This window comes from Pleurodeles waltl, chromosome 9 (genome assembly GCF_031143425.1).
Source record: "Pleurodeles waltl isolate 20211129_DDA chromosome 9, aPleWal1.hap1.20221129, whole genome shotgun sequence".
NCBI classification, from domain to species: domain Eukaryota; kingdom Metazoa; phylum Chordata; class Amphibia; order Caudata; family Salamandridae; genus Pleurodeles; species Pleurodeles waltl.
This window is the reverse complement of record NC_090448.1, coordinates 1,001,297,804-1,001,314,420: the sequence shown is the minus strand read 5'-3', so window position 1 is coordinate 1,001,314,420 and position 16,617 is coordinate 1,001,297,804. Positions and strand designations below refer to the sequence as shown.

General features: G+C 41.3%; 1 protein-coding gene across 1 annotated transcript in view; it reads left to right on the top strand.

Moving 5' to 3' along the window:
- The window catches only part of KNSTRN (kinetochore localized astrin (SPAG5) binding protein), a 96,383-nt gene that overhangs the window by 14,658 nt on the left and 65,108 nt on the right, over positions 1–16,617 (top strand). Inside the window, exon 5 of the mRNA XM_069208586.1 lies at positions 9,329–9,428. Within this exon, the coding sequence (XP_069064687.1) occupies positions 9,329–9,428 (100 nt within the window). The remainder of the gene's footprint in view (positions 1–9,328; positions 9,429–16,617) is intronic.

Genomic DNA, 16,617 nt, shown 5'->3' with positions numbered 1-16,617 from the left:
AACTAATTCTCATTCAAAAACGTTCCTGTCCATTCTTCTGTTTGCCCCAGAACTCGAGCATTTCCAGTGTACTGTTTCTGATTTGGCGACTTGTATATTTTTGCTCTCAATTGCAAGGACTTTTTTTCTCACCGACAGACAGCTTTTCATGAAGACATGTTGTGCATAATACCAATAATTACAGTGTACTCCCGAGTTTGCTCATTGCTTGTCATTTGTTGGCTTTCTTGTCAGTTGCATTTGCTTACTTCTATTCAGTTGCTTTCCTTCCATTTCTTGTGTCTCTCTCCCTTGGAGCATTGCTTCTTTATCAACCTTTTGATAGGGTGGCTTATATCATTTGATTGCTTACATTCTCTTTTTATCTTTTGCTTCCAGCACTCCATTGGAGTGGATGTGATTTCTTACTTTCACCCTTCTCTCTAGTGTGCTGCTTTCCCCCGTCACATCACCAGCCCCTGTGCTTTCCTTGTTGTTTGACCACCCCCAGGTCATGCCGCCCCATCCCTTCCTATCATACTCCGCAGTATCTGCAGAAAGTATTAGCAGAGACAAAAAGCAAGACTTATTGGCTTTGCCTGTTCTTGTTTATGTCCTTGCAGCACTGCTTTGGAGTAGACCACATTTCCTGCTCTCTTGCCTGTCCTTCTTTTTAGGGTCGAGCGTGCAAGCGCTCTAGCCTGCTGTAATCTCTGTGGGCTTTTACCCACACCCATCAGTTTCGTTGGTTCGTGGGCTTGCCTTATAAAATTCACTTAATTTCACTAGTGAAAGCCATGCATAAGTCATGCCTTTTCTGATGTTATGCCCTCCAGTCATCAACTGAAAATATACAAGGCTCCATGTTTTCTGCATGGCTTCTGGACTACTTATTATTTTTATTTCCTACGCAGCGCGATCGTGCTGGGCAGTAGTCGAGTGCTTTGCATGACATAGACCCTGTTACATAGATAATTGCATTACTGCCAATAGGTTTGACTGCAAGCGAACTTCTGTTTCCTTTTGTGTGTTCTTTCACGCTCATGCCATCGCATGGCACTTTAAATCGGCTCGCTTATGTACAACTGTATTACTTTTCATTTTCAGTTTATGTGGCAAGAAAAAAACGGTTAGGACTATACAACGCTAATAAATATTAGTCGAGCAAATGCGAGACCCATTGCATTGCAAATGCTTGTCTATATTGTGTTCCTCATCCAGCAGGCTTGGAAGGCATTTTGTTGGGTCTGTGTGTGTGTCGGTGGTGGAGATGGTGAGTTCTGTTCTTTTTGTAGAGTAGTATTGTTGTGTAATAGAAATGGGGATGTGAAACTGTGAAGAGTGGTATGTTGTTTATTTTCTTTGCGTCTGTTTAGGATGGAAGGAGTAGGGGTTGGGGGTGGTGGTGGAGCATGTGGGTCATATTCTTAGGCCCTAAATTGTGCAATGGATGAGAGTCAGGTGAAATAATGTTGCTGTGTAGGAGTGGATGTTGGAGAAGATTGAGAATTTCGGAGTGAAGTTGGTACAGGATTTGTATTATTTGTGTAGTCATGAGAGGACGTGGGTGTGAGTGGAAAGTACTATGAAAGCGTGTTATTTTGATGTGCTGGTGTGTGTTGTTGAGTGGTGAGGGGAGATATTAATGTAGTGTTTTTTTGTGAAGGATTTTTAGATGTTACTGCTGGTGAGTGGTGTTTAAATAGTACAGGGGAGGGTGATGTGTTTTGGAGAAGAGTGTATGTGGTGTGTAAGAGGGTATGGAGAAGAGTAATGAGTTTAATAACAATCTATATTTTAAGGACAGGGGGTTAGAGAACTTATCCATAGTTGAAAAAAATCTAAAAAAAAGAAAATCGTAACTTGTGTCTGTGAGTGAGAGAAACCGGGGGCAGTCTAAATTACGAGTGTAAAATTAACACTTTTTACATGTAGATGCTTTTTTAAGGTTTAATAATGTAAATATTATATTTAATTCAAAAGTTGAAAAAATAAAATACTTCAACACTAACTTAATTTTGAATTGCATTTGTTAAATATGTATTAAAACCAAAGTAAATGTATTAAAATTATCTATACAAATAGTTTAAACTATTTAAAAAAAAAAGCTAGATTCATTTTGAATGTCTTTAAAATAACGTCAAATAAATATTTCTAAATTACATCTTTTGTTTGACAACTTTGTGTGTGTGTATGTGTGTGTGTGTATATATATATATATATATATATCTCTCTCTCACAGAGTGGAGTGGTGATAGCCACTCTGAGGTTATAGCAAGGGTGACCAGAGGTAGGGATTTTTTAGATTTCTATTCCTTAATAACCTTGCACCTGTTTGACGAAGGTTCATGAAAATTTGCAGACCTACTGCCCCTGTTTCATTGCCTGCGAACAGAAAGTTTTGCAACGTTTGGTCAAGGGGGTTCAAAGAAAAAGGGTGAGGCCCAAAACTGGCTTAATACCCAATCTATTTTACATAGGCTGTTATATTTTGCTTAGCGCGATAATGGCCAGTCAGATTTTGCTGAAATTTTGAAGCATTGGATATTAGGGTGCGCAGATTCTTTGGGTATTGGAAGTAAGTAGAGTTAGTATTTCTTATGTTAGAAGGTTTTTCAACTTGGTGATATCTTGTAGCACAATACTACTAAAAGTAGCAAGGGAGCCCTAAAAAAACTCAAATGCATTTTCAGATTTACTAAATGAAAAACTGAAAGACCCACTTATAGTCACATGCTAATAGAAATCCTTAAACAAATAAAATACGTCTTGCTCTACATACGTTTTCTTTGCATGTTCCCTGGCTCACAAAATATAACCGTGCCCAACAAGCCAAAGAAAAAGCATCTTCCTTATATACTCCTGTGCAACAAAATGGAAAAGTGACCTAGCAGTGAGCTACACCAACTACTGTATGGAGGACCTCATAATTGGCCATTAGGAAAATATTAATTTTTACAAAAACAATGATTAGCTTTCATTCACTTTGGGCTTTGTATGTAGCGCACCCCTAAGTCCCCAAAAAATAATCTAGACTGCATATGTAACGTTTCAGAATAACTTCATGAACAACTAAACATTTATGGTCACAGGACTATGTAAACCAAATGCATTAAATCTGTTTGCCACTCTGTAGTTATAGCTAGTATTCGCAAAGATAGGAATTTCTCGGATATTGGTGCCCTAATACCTTTCCACCCGTTTGCCAAATCACCACAAAACATTTTGAGATGATGTAAATTTTGGTGGTGTGATATCTAAGACCCGAACACTGAACACAGTCAAAGTGTAGTAAAAACAATATGCTGCCTTTCCATTCCCTAAAAACAACCATTACCCAAAGATATACTGGCTTGTCATCACCATGTACCTCGGTATACTGCTAAGTTATCATGGTATACCGTGGCCCAAAATCTAGCTATAGCCTAGCTGTATTATAGGTTTGCGGTACTCTTGTGTCACTCGTGGTGTTGCATGGGCAATACAATACTTAAGTCAGATTTGCGAAGGAATGCAAGGCCAACATGCGTGGCTCTGCTTTGATTGGTAAATCTGGAGAAACCCAAGGCAGGTGTCAGCTGCAATGTTCTCCACAGGTATCGCCCACCAACAGGGGTGTGGAATTTATTAAAATATCTACTTGTCCAGTGGACAGGTTGCTTCTCAAATCTACTTGTCCTGTAAAAAGATCTACTTGTCCCTTTGGTGCCATGTAGTGTGGCGACAAATTATGGCAGCAATCTCATTATGTAAGTGCTCTGATAATAGCCTCTCTGATTATGCCAGGGCTACTACCATAGTAGTGCTTGAATACTTGCAGTTTCAATCCCTACTGTAGCAATTTCCTTATTTTGCCACCTTTCTGCAGATCTGCATACTGGGGCTGGAGGAAGCAGTAAGCAATAGTTCTAGGGCTGGAATGCCTTTGAGTCTGCAAACCTACTAACCTGCATGTTTTAAAGATTTTTACCAGCTTCTCTCTAATATTTTCCCATAATAAGAAAGGTTGGACATTTACTCCTGACAATGGCAGAATTAGAACTTATTCCAGGGTTGGGAAGAAAGTGGCTGGAGGGAAAATGAACTTGCAAATGCTCAATAGATTTTTACATGAGCAAATCTACACATCGTATTTACCCATGCTAAAATACAGTTCACAAATATTTTATAGGGTACGACATATACCATGGGTGCACTTTTGTGACTTTCTTTAAGAATTTGGGGCCACATGTAGGTAGGTTCAGATTTGCGACCTGCAAATTGCGAGTCGCAAATCCGAATGTAGGATGGTGTCCCTGACACCATCTGTGATTCGCAAGGGCTTCGCAAATGCCCACCTCATGAATAATCGTGAGGTGGGTCGCAATTTGCGACCCCCTCGCGAATGGCGGCCCTCACAGGGATGGTGACCTGCTGGAGACAGCAGACCACCATGTCTGTGATTGCTTTTCAATAAAGCAGTTTTTTTTTTTTTGTAATGCAGCCCGTTTTCCTTAAAGGAAAACGAGATGCATAACAAAAATGAAACCTTTTTGTTTCATTTTTTCAGAGCAGGCAGTGGTCCACAGGACCACTGCCTGCTCTGAAAAAATGTTTACAGTGACATTCACAATGGGGAAGGGGTCCCATGGGGATCCCTTCCCTTTTGCGAAAGTGTTAGCACCCATTTGAAATGGGTGCAAACTGCGATTGGTTTGCGTTCGCGGTCACAAAACAATCCTACATTGCACTGCGAGTCGCAATTAGGAAGGGAACACCCCTTACTAATTGCGAGTCGCAAACCCGTTTTGCGATTCGGTAACCAGGTTACCGAATCGCAAAACTGGGTTTGTGCATCGCAGTGTGCTTTTTGCATGTCGCAAACAGCGAAAGTCGCTGTTTGCGACATGCAAAAAGCTACCTACATGTGGGTCTTGGTCCCTAATTAGGTCTGGTGTTAACAAGGACATTTTGTTTTTATTAAACTTCTATTTCTCTCTCTTTCGTCAAAACAAGACACGCATTGATGAAACTAAAAAACTTAAAATATGTCAGATCAGTTGGCTTTGTCAGTGTTTGTTTATTTTCATGCTTCCCATAATCGTGTTGAAAATGGTTACACTGATTTTCCATTAGAAATATTTTTGGGAAATACTAGCATGCATCAACACATTTTACTAAATGACACTTCATTTGCATATAATCAGAGAGCATTCTGGGAGCATTATACTTAGCCTCATAGCCTAAACTTTTCAAACCTGTATATACACGTTTATTTTTGGGTTACTGGAACCAACGTCAGTAGTGAAGTGTGACCGTAAAACATTTATTTACAGCACTCACCCTAATAATGAAGGCTTTCAAATAATGAACCATAAATACAAGTTCGAACAGCATTGTCTTTTGGAAACACATTACCTCAACTGCAGAGAGTTCCACTCTCTGTAATCAGGCAGCCAAAGGGTTTGTGCTGCAGGGGGTTGGGCCTACTTGTCCCAAGGACAAAGTAAACATAAAAACTTGTTGCCCTTGACCCCGAATTGGATTGAGAAAAGACCACTCCTGATCATCTGCTGGATTGTCCCTCTGCAGTTCTCTCAGCTATTCTGCTACTCTTTCTATTTTTTTTGTTGTTGTTGTACCTGTAGCGGTCTGGACTCCTCATGAGGGAAATACCTAATGCATACGTACAAACGATACCATGCAATGATAATATGACCTTATTACATTTGTACACTTATTTTATCAAATGCATGTCATTCCACACATACCCAGGGATCAGCGGAATTTTGCCCCTCTTCTATTGGTAACTCATTGTTATTTATATTAATAAATGTTCATGTAATAAGAGGGTTGTATCTTTCTGACTTCCAACGTTTCTTTTATATAAAAAGTCTCTTCAGCAATGTGTTTCACCGCAGTTATGGTAATGACCTCGAAAATAGACTGTTGCCTTTAATGCATTATGCGTGGCTCCTTACCTTTTCCGAAGTCTTCCAATATCCGTAGCGAGGCACTGAAAAAAAGGGCGTAGGGAAGGAAAGGGAAGTGTCTGCCCACGAGGGGGGAGATAGAAAGAACGGACGCTATATTCTCAGGAGACTAAAGTTCAGAAAAAACACTAGCCATGGTGATTTAATGGCAGGGCGACCTAAAGTGAAGGCTGAGGTGGCAGACTAATGGGTCCGTGCAGTACAGGAACACATCTTGAATGAGGAAAGGAGGCTGGGCTCATAGGAGACGGAGTCCATGTCGTGCAGAAACACTAATCTTTGAGAAGGTGTCGGAGGCAGCGACTTGTAGAAGACTGAGTCCATGCAGTATTGGAATACTGTTCCTTGATGAGGTACAAAGGGCAGGGACTCGTGGACTACAGAGTCTGCATAGTACAAACACTATTCTCACTCGGGATACATGGAAGAAGCGAAACTTCATCAGAATTGGCAAATGACCAGATTCTCTGAGAGAACACTACTGTCTTCAGGAATTCCCTTGTTGAAGTGTGCAGTGAGGAGCTTGTGCAACCCAGGTAGCTGGTTTGAACCTTGCAAGAGTTTCTTTATACAGGAAGCTCACTGTCCTTACTGTGCAAAACAGCAGCTATCTTTGAATGGCTATCAAGGCTTCTTCTCCATGACCTTCTCCAATGGTCAGATTTAGGACATTTACCCACCAGTTTATGTTTTAACTCATAACTCAATACACTGTCCATGACGTACTAGGTAAATGCTTGTTTCTTTTCTTGACAGCAGCACAATTCGAAGTTTTGTGTTAATCTGCAACCCATAATCCCCATTGTTACTAAACTTCACCTACATCCATTTGCCCACCACTGTAGCCACTCAATATATTTTACGCTTTACACCTCCTCCACCGTAGAGACTCCACTCTATGCCACTTCAAGCTATTACTCTGTTCATCACTCCACTCTATGCCACTCCACTGGACACTACTCCAGTATACGCTATTACACTTTACGCCATTCTGCTGTAGGCCACTCCACTGTTTGCCACACCACTGTGTGCTACTCCAATGTATGCCACTTCATTCTACAGTATTCAATTGGACCCTACTCCACTGTATGCTGTTAGTCTACCCCATGCCACTGTATGCTATTTCACTATACATAACTCCACTCTATGCCCCTTAGCTTTACGCTACTCCACTCTATGCCCCTCCGCTATTTGCTACTCCAGTATATGCTATTCCACTCTGCGTAATTCCACTGTATGCCACTCCCCTGTATCCTACTCCACTGTGCCGCACTCCTTTCTACGGTATTCCATTGGACACCACTCCACTGTATGCTATTACACTTTACCTCATTTGTGTACACCACCACAGTCTACACCACTTCACTGTAGGCCACTGCTCTGTACACAACTATATGCTATTCCAGTCTATGCCACTCTACTGTATACCATTCCATTCTATGCTAGTCCATTGGATACCACTTCACTCTACACCATTCCACTATGTGCTGCTTCATTCTACCCCACTCCACTGTGCATTACTGTAGTCTACTCCACTCCACTCTGTTATTCTACTCTACGCTATTCCACTCTGCATTATTCTACTTCACGCCACTCCTCTGTACTGTACGATATTCCACGGCACGCCATGCCATTCTATGGTATAAACCTTCAGTGTTTGCCCCTCTACTGTATCATATTCCACTCTACCCCACTCCTCTGCACCTTACTCTACTGTATGCTATTACTCTGCCCCATCCCACAATACACCACTCCAGTCTAAACCACATCACTGTACGCCACTCCACGCCATATTACACTTTAAGCCACTCCACTGTATGCTACTACACTATATGCTATTACTATGTTGCATATATATATATAAGTATTTTATTCTTCTTTTCTTCACTAAAGAAACCAAATTTTAAAGAGACATTCTAGTTAGGTTCTGAGTTTACTTGTACAAAACCAGAGAAATTCAGCAATTATAGTTAGTTATTTCATGTAACTAAGGTAACTATAACTTGCCACGCACACTTTTTTTCCTTCAGTAATTGAACTTCTAATATTTCATTGATACTTTTATTGACGTTATAAAAGTTGTCATAAGTGCTGTCATATCTGGGGTAATTAGCAGTGCATAGCGACTGCACGAGTTGTAGTTACCTTAGACCGCTAGTTATAGTTGCTTGAAATAACTCTTAACTGCTGAATTTCCCTGGTTTTGTGCACGTAAATTCAGAACTATAACGTCCTGTAACTTTTTTAAATTTTTTTTTAATTGAATTTCTATTTTTTTTATAATTCTACTTCCTAACTATAACGTCCCTGTAACCTTTTGGGGTGTGTTTTTTTTTTTTTTTTTTTTTTTTTTTTTATTATTTTTTTAAATCTTTTTTTTTAATTGTAAACTAATCTTCATTGCTCTACTTTAATCCAACCGAAGGCCGTGCGCGGCGGGGGATGGCCGCAGGGTCTGGCCTATGGGCCGGCCCTGCGTCCAACACCCCTATAACCACCCAACCCACACACGACTGAAGGGCGTGGGGGGGGTGATTGATTGATATATATATATATATATATTACACACACAGTGGCAGTATCCATTCTGTAGTTCTAGTTAGCGTGACCAAACAGAGGGATTTTTCAGATATTTGTCCCCGAATATAAATTTGCACCCATTTGACGAATGTGCGTGAAACTTTGCAGACCTGATACCCGCGTTTCATTTTGGGAGGGCTGAAGGCTTTGTGGTGTTTGATCAAGGAGGATGCAAAAAAAAGGGGGGGGGTCCTAAAGCTGTTCTCATATCAAATGCATTTTCCATAGACTTGTGTATTTTGCATAGCACAAAAACAGTCATCTGGATTTTTATGAAATTTGGCAGTATTACATATTAGGGGGTGTACATGATTCAGTTCGGTACTGCAGGTAAGTAAATGTTAAATTATATTTTTTCAACTTGGTGATATCTTTTAGCACAATACTACTAAAAGTAGCAAGCAACTCACAAAATAAATCAGACTGCATATGTAAAGTTTCAGATTTATTACATGAACAACTGAATTTGTGGTCACATGCTAATGGAAACCTATCATCAAATATATAACACATAGAATACATCTAAATCTGCAAACGATGTCTTTGCATGCTCCTTGGATCACAAAATAAGTGGCCCAACAATCCAAGTAAAAAACATCTTTCTTATGCACCCCTTTTGAATGCAAAAGTGTTGTTGGGGTGTGTGTGTGTGTGTGTGTGTGTTTTATTATTATTATTATTTTTTTCTTTTTATTACCATCATTGTGATGTTGGGGAGAGAGGGGGAGGCATGTTTTCTTCTGGGAACTGTTACTTTTTTTGTTGCTTAACCATGTATCAATTTATTTGCCACTCAGGCCACCTGCTCGATACAAAGCTGAGGCAGAGCTCAGGGACCGAAATCAGTTTCTAGAAGATGCCAATCAGGTCTTGCAGTCAGAACTGGCATCAACACAAGTAAGAAGTCTTCATTCTTTGTTCAGTGCTCCTCCACATAAGAATTTGAGTTAAAATATTGAATATTTGACATAATCAAATGTTTAGTCCTGTTTTTCATGGCTGTAAAAGGTAGTTCTAGAGTTATCTGTTCATTCATGCTAAGAACCTGTTTATTTGTTGTTATGCCCTAGCATTCTCAATCTGCCCTAATGTTGGGGAACTGAGGGGGTGGGAGGGGAAGAGGCCAAAATATTCGGTGGGCCGAACATTAGCAGAGATTCCTGAAACAGACTGCTCTTTTAGTCTTCTGTTTGAAACCACTTTATTTAAATTTTCTTGGTGCGGGATCTTAACAATCAAATGTTGAATATGGAATTGTAACAAATTTCAGTTTTAAGTGATCAACCTTGTAACTCTAAGGATCTAGTTACTGGGCATTGCAGAGAGGTATGCTGTAATTGACTTGACTCCAACATGCATCGTGTTTTTTAAAATTTCTTATCACTATTGGTCCCCCGTTAGATCCCCAGAAACATTTTCTATATGCTCTCTATTGACAAGAGATAAATATACATTTAGCTCTTAATTTATTTGTAATTTAACTTTAACTTCTTTTTATCTCATGCCATACCAGATTGTCCTTTTGGTTTTAACTGCTTTGTAAGACTAAAACCGAAAAATACATGCGATTAAAGTGATTCTTCCGAGTTGTACAAAGAATTAATCCTAATTATCTGAATAATAATGTAAATAGGTTGGTTCTCTGGTAGTAAGTTGGAGAGTGCTGGTAAACTGTCGGCTCGCCAGTGAAGCTAAAGTCAAGACACTGACAGAATGTACTGTTCCAATGCTACCACATCCAGTCAACCATACTCCTACTTCTTATTGTTGTTTTTTTTTTTTTTTTCTTTTTCTCCCATTTCCTTTCTTTTCGCATTTTCAAAAGCAGGTGCTTGGGTGCTATGAAGCTTGGTGCTGTCTCCCTGTGACATCCTCTATCCAAGGGTTCATTTTCACACTCCCTCTTTTTCTTTACTTTTCATCAGACGGGGTGTATTAATGGATATTTTCTGCTTGGATAACTTATCACCTCCTCAGTTCTCTCCCAATCTTAAAAGTGATTTCTTATTCTATGTTGGCCGAAAGAATGTTATTGCAATTACCTCCTCGTCCCAGTAATTTAGCCATGCGAATTGTACCCAATCGCATGACAGGAAACCAAATAGGAATTCTAATACCAGCCTATCCCAGCCTCACCTGGGAATATAACAGTACACCATTCCCTCAGCACTACCAGTTTTGTTTTCTGTCTCGGACAAGGATCAGGAGAGGTGAAATTAGAGACGGGCCTCGCCCTTTAACCTGGGACCAGGCCATGCTTGGGGAGAACACCTCTTACCAATATGCTGTCGGGAGATAGCGGACTGGAGCCCCAAGTGGTACTTAAATGATTTTAGAATCGATGATCATAGGCACCTGGCTGGGCAATAATGCAATGGTAGCACGAAGTTGAGAGTAGTGTGGGATTAGTGTTGGCATAAATTATTTTTGTTTCCTGATCTGTGATTGTGTATGATTCTTATTGCTTTATGACTGGGTCAAGGATGAGTAAGACGAAGAGTAATCAACGAGGGTAGTACACATATGATGATATTTCTTTCCATACATCCTGTGCCTGTCACAGGCTTTGTCAATACAGACTTCTCCTGCAGGGAGAACATGGCAGGCTGCGTAGCAGCAGCACACTAGAACTCGGTACCTGGGTCTCCCGGCCGGTGAGACGTGAGGCAAGATGCCCGAGCAGGATGAAAGCTTGATGTGTCGCTTTGTGTGTGGGGTCAAGGGTCCACTTGGGAGGCGCCAGCGGCACGTATGGGGCCATAACTTGGTGCCGAGCTGCCTTGGAGCTTCACAGAAGCCCCAGAGAGGTGGTGCGCGCTTCCCTTGGAGGAACGGTGGTAGAGTCAGCACAAGCAGGAAGTTTTCGGCAGCAGTGCCTGGAGAGGCCTGTGAGGTTGGGAAGGCAGCTGCGGTGGACGGTGAAGCGGTATGGTGGCAAGAGGTGGGAAATGTGGCTCACGCTGGAACAAAGGCAGAGGGGACGACAGAAAGAGGCAGGCTGGTATTCTAAGTCTAAAATGGCGGATAGAGCCAGTTCAATGAGGGAACATATCCTGAAAAGTGAGAAGGGGCAAGCTCGACAAACATGACAGTCTCAGGTCAGAGGTGAAGAGGTGCATGAAAATAAACTAAGTAAAAAAAAAGCACAACTTCCAAACCTAAAATTACTCCCTCGTTCAGAACATATTTCAAAGCACTGCTGACAGTGATGAGCAGTAGCACCCCAAGTGTATTAGAGCAGGTACTAAATGAGAGGGCCTTTGACTTGCAAGACATGGAGGACATAGAGGGGAGCGATACTAGGGAGAGTGTGCACATGGCTTCCGGGAATTCAGGATGTAACCCCGAGGACTTGGGTGGAAACAGTGGTGCGACCACTGATGTTCAGCCGAGTAATGGTATGGCAGTCCCTCCTGTAAGAGCCATCCCGTGTTATTTCTGTCATCGCGGCCCTCTCAGGAAGTCTTTGATTTAACAAACAGCGCGGCGCATTCTATGCCTGATTTTGTAAACCATGATCTTATCTCTCTCAGATTATATCAAAAGGGGATTTGCAGTCTCGGATGCGAATCAAGGGGAGATAATGCGATCTTGTGAAAGTTTGGAAAATACATTTGACCTCTTGGTGTTTAGAACTCAGGCACTCAGAGTCAGTTGGTGCTATGAAGGATGAACTGAGGAAGAATAAAGAGGAAATTCAGCTGTTAAAAGGGAACCAGCCTGAACTACAGAATAAACTAGAGCAGTTGGAATATAGATCTAGAAGGAACAATTTGAGAACTTAAAATGTACCTGAAGGAGTGGAAAGGGATGACCTAAAACATATGTGGTCTCTCTCATCAAGACAGTAGTCTTGTTTGAAGAAAGTAAGGAAGAGACCGCAAATGATATACAAAGGATTCATAGAGACCCATTCAGGAGAAACCTCAATGGTAAGAAGCAGCATAAAATGTTGTTGAGCTTCCAAACGTATGCTCTAAAAGAGAACATACTGACGAAAGCGTTAAAAATGAAACACTTAGAGGGGAGCACTTCTCCTTCGAGATTAGGTCTGATCTGTCTAGGGCAACTTTATATAAGCAATGGGAGCTAGGGGGAAGTCTGAAGGAATTTAAAAAAGTTAGGCTAATCGGCCCAACTCAAATTTCGGGCCTCCCTCCAAGTTATGCATAAGAATAAGATGTACAACCTCAGATCATAAAGCAGCAGGTGAGCTGCTGGAGGTCATTAAGAGTAGCAATGCCAATAATTGAAGGGCTAATATGGGTAATGATTTGTGATGGCTGGGAAACCCATAAGCGCTCTTAAAATCAGACTAACATCAGTTATTAATTCAAATAATTCAGAGGGGGTTCACCAAGGGTAGGGGAGTGGGTGGATGTATATGGGGTGAAGGGGTATACAGGGTGTGGAGCATCTGGGAGAATAGAAAGAAAAAAAACTCACTCACCTCAGTTAATACTTTGCGCAATTTATTAGATCGAAAATACAGGTGGTGGCCAGAGAGACAGTAATAGATTAATTCAAATTATGTCCTAGAATGTTAATGGTCTGCGTACTAAAGGGAGAAGCAGTAAGATTTTGAAGTACTTGAGGGACACCCCTGCGCATATATTAATCTTGTAAGAAACTCATTTAACTAGAGCAGAATCTGTGAAATTGTTTAAGACTCAAAGATGGATTCAGTGTTTTGCTTGCACAGAACATAACTTTAATACTAAGGAGGTCGCGATTTTGATCAAACAGATTAACGCAGTGGTGTTGGAGGTGCTATCAGATAATTCGGGGAGATGGATCATAGTCAAATTACAACTATGTGGTAGGAGACTTACGTTGGTATGGTTCTACAGTCCAAACTGTGATGACATAGAGCCACTCAGAACGGTTTTCTCATATATTGGGTTTTCCTGACCCAGTCATTATGGCTGATGACTTTAATGTGGTCCTGGATAATAAATTAGATAGATCAACGAAGTGCAGATCTATAGGCACCCTGAAATCACAGCAATATCTTAGAGGGCAGTGAGGGAATTTGGGCTGTGTGATATGTGGAGGCAGAGCTGGTGTGAAGAAGGGATTTTCCTATAATAACAGCAAATATGGTCATGCCTCCCGGATTGATTACTTTTTCGTAGACCAGAGGCTGCGTGATTCAGTTGAAGGTATTGCGTATTTAGCAGCTCACCTGTTCGACCACACTGCTGTAGTATTGAAAATTGGTCTCTTTCAGGAAAGAGGAATGAGGAGGTGGACTCTTGATCGTACGCTGCTGTTGGAGAGCGAGGTTATATCTCAACTTCGTATAGAAACAGGATTTCTTTAAGGCTAACTTGGGGTCTGCCCCTATGACCGTGGTGCGGGACACTTTTAAGGCTGTGATCAGAGGGAAAATTGTGAGCCTTTCTTCCTATTGGAACAAACAGTATAGGAATGAGATAAGCCTTCTAGAAGCAGAACTGCCTAAATCTGAGGGTCAACTAAGGATGAGCACAGAGGGAGAAGATAAGTCTTGTTTGGAGAGTGGGGTAAGTCAGCTGAAGCAGCAGCTTGAGGAGGTATTACAAGCTAGGATTATGAAGAGATGGGAAGTCAGTAGATTAGCGCATTTCGAGTAGAAAGTGCAGGGAAATTGTTGGCCTGGAAGATTAAGAAGGAGCAAGTACGGAACTGCATTAGGGGAATTGTATCTGAGCATGGAGAGAGGTTCGACGGTGTGAATATTGAGAAAGCTTTTCATAGGTTTTTCACTCAATTATATATGGAGGTGGGTGAGGAAGATGTAGGAGCTGGTTGGGGATGGGTACTGTACCCACTCTTTCATTGGAGGAGCAGGCCCTCCTGAATAAACCTATTCCTCCGGGCGAGATAAGAGCAGTCTTGAAAAAGAGTAAAGGAGGGAAAGCTGCAGGACCGGACGTTATCCCTGTGGAACTTTATAGAACATTAGGGGAATCTATAGTACCTGTCATTTCAGATCTGTTTATAGAGATCTTTGAGGAAGGGCAGCCGTTACCAGCCTCTTGGAATGAGGAAACTATCTCATTGATTTTGAAGCCAGGAAAGAGTCCAACGCAGTTTGAGTTGTATAGGCCAATATCACTGCTGAATAGTGACTATAAGTTATTTGCTAAAATACTGGCGGCCAGGTTAAGTGGAGTGGTGAACTGTTTCATACATCCAGACCAGAAAGGTTTCATTAGAAGTGGATTCTTATATCAAATTGACATTCAATTTGATCGGGTGATAGACTTGGCTACCACTTATGTTGCCCCATTGTCTGCTATGACCTTTGACGCAACTAAAGCCTTTGATAGAGTTAATTGGGGTTATTTGAACACAATCCTTAAGTGTTACAACTTGGGTGAGAAATTCTGCAAATCTATTGGCCTGATTTATCATATTGCTTTGGCTAGGGTACTGGTGAATGGAAATCTAACCATGGCTTTTAGGATAACCAGGGGCACTGGGCAAGGTTGCCTTCTGTCTCCCCTACTGTTTGATCTTTATATCGAACCCTTGGCTAGAAAGATCAGGCAAAATATCCCCCTTCTGAAATGGGTGGGGGAAAAAAGTTGCCCTATATGCGTATGATCTTGTGGTGTGTATACTTCGGATTTGTTGACAGCTCTTCCCCCAATACTGAACATAGCAGAAATGTTTGGTAAAATCTCTGGATACCATGTCTGTGCCGGGAAAACGGAGATAATGGCCTAGAATCAGCAGAGGGACCACTGGCAGATAAAAAGAGAAATGAGATACCTAGGTATGCAGATTGTGCAGGACACTGAACAGATCTTAGTGGTAAATTTTAAAAAGTTCTCTGAGAATGTAGCAATTTAATGCAGGGATCATCTTCCTCTGACACTATTAGGAAGAGTCAGTTTGGTAAAAATGGTGATCCTTCCTAAGCTGAACTTCTTATATAACTATCCCATTAGAAATGAATAAAGTATATCTGGACAAATTTCAACAAGCCATAAATTAATTTATATCGTCATCTAAAGGTTCCAGAATCTCGTGGAAAAGGTTACGTATAAGGGGAGAGAAAGGGGGGTCTAACCCTCCCTGACTTGCAATTTTATGCGTGGGCATTCCATCTTAAAAACTCAAGGATGCTTTTCACCTTCCCAGACTCTTCAGCGATTGGAAGTATGTTTAAGGCTATGGTAGGTTCTTTAAAAGGGACAGCAAAGCATTTCTTACTGAAATTTGGGGATCCAAAATTCTTTAAAAATATAAAATTGAAGGTACTACAAGATCTGGCTAAAGTCTGGTATAAGTTAAGACAAGCAATGAAGGCAGATTATTATAGTCCATGTGCCCCCATTTGTGAATCCCCAGGCACCCCCAAGTGTTTTGATGATGTGCTAGCTGTGCCGATCAGGATGGCAGACAGAGTATTGGGGAGATCTCTGTAGGGACGAATCCCTGCTTTCCTGGGAAGAAGTAACAGGGGGGAATCTTTCCAGATTAAAGTACAACCAGTTGAAGGGTTAGTCACAGGGTATTCGTGCGAACCTGGAACCAACAAATCATTTGGAGGACAAACTACTTAGAAACCTCTCGAACTCCAAGGAGGTATCGGTCTGTTATTGGGAGATCCTAGATATATGGGACGGTGACTTTAACCTGGCGGAAGTCATCTGAGGAGAAAGCATACCTCTGGAGCAGCTACAAGAATGGTGGCAAGTCTTGATGCGTACCTTGTTTTACATAGTGAAATCTGCCCCATTAAGGAGAAACCATCTTTTTTTTCTTTACGCAGAGCCCATCTGCCCCAAAATGCGCTAAATGTGGTATGTAGAATGCAGCCGACATTCACATGTTTATGGAATGTCCAGCAGTTTTTGTTATGGGAACAGGTGTGCAAAACTGTTTTGAGTATCCTGAGACGATATTGTGGTGAGCCTTCCCCTGATTATTTTCGGGATATGTCAGGAGTCTGGAGAGAGGAGTAGGGTTGTGAAGAATTTCCACTTTTATTCTATATTATTGACCAGAAGGGAAATCTGTCACAAATGGGTGGGTGTGACACCCCCTTGCATAATGACTGGCTCAATGCTTTTGTACACATTTCAAAAACAGA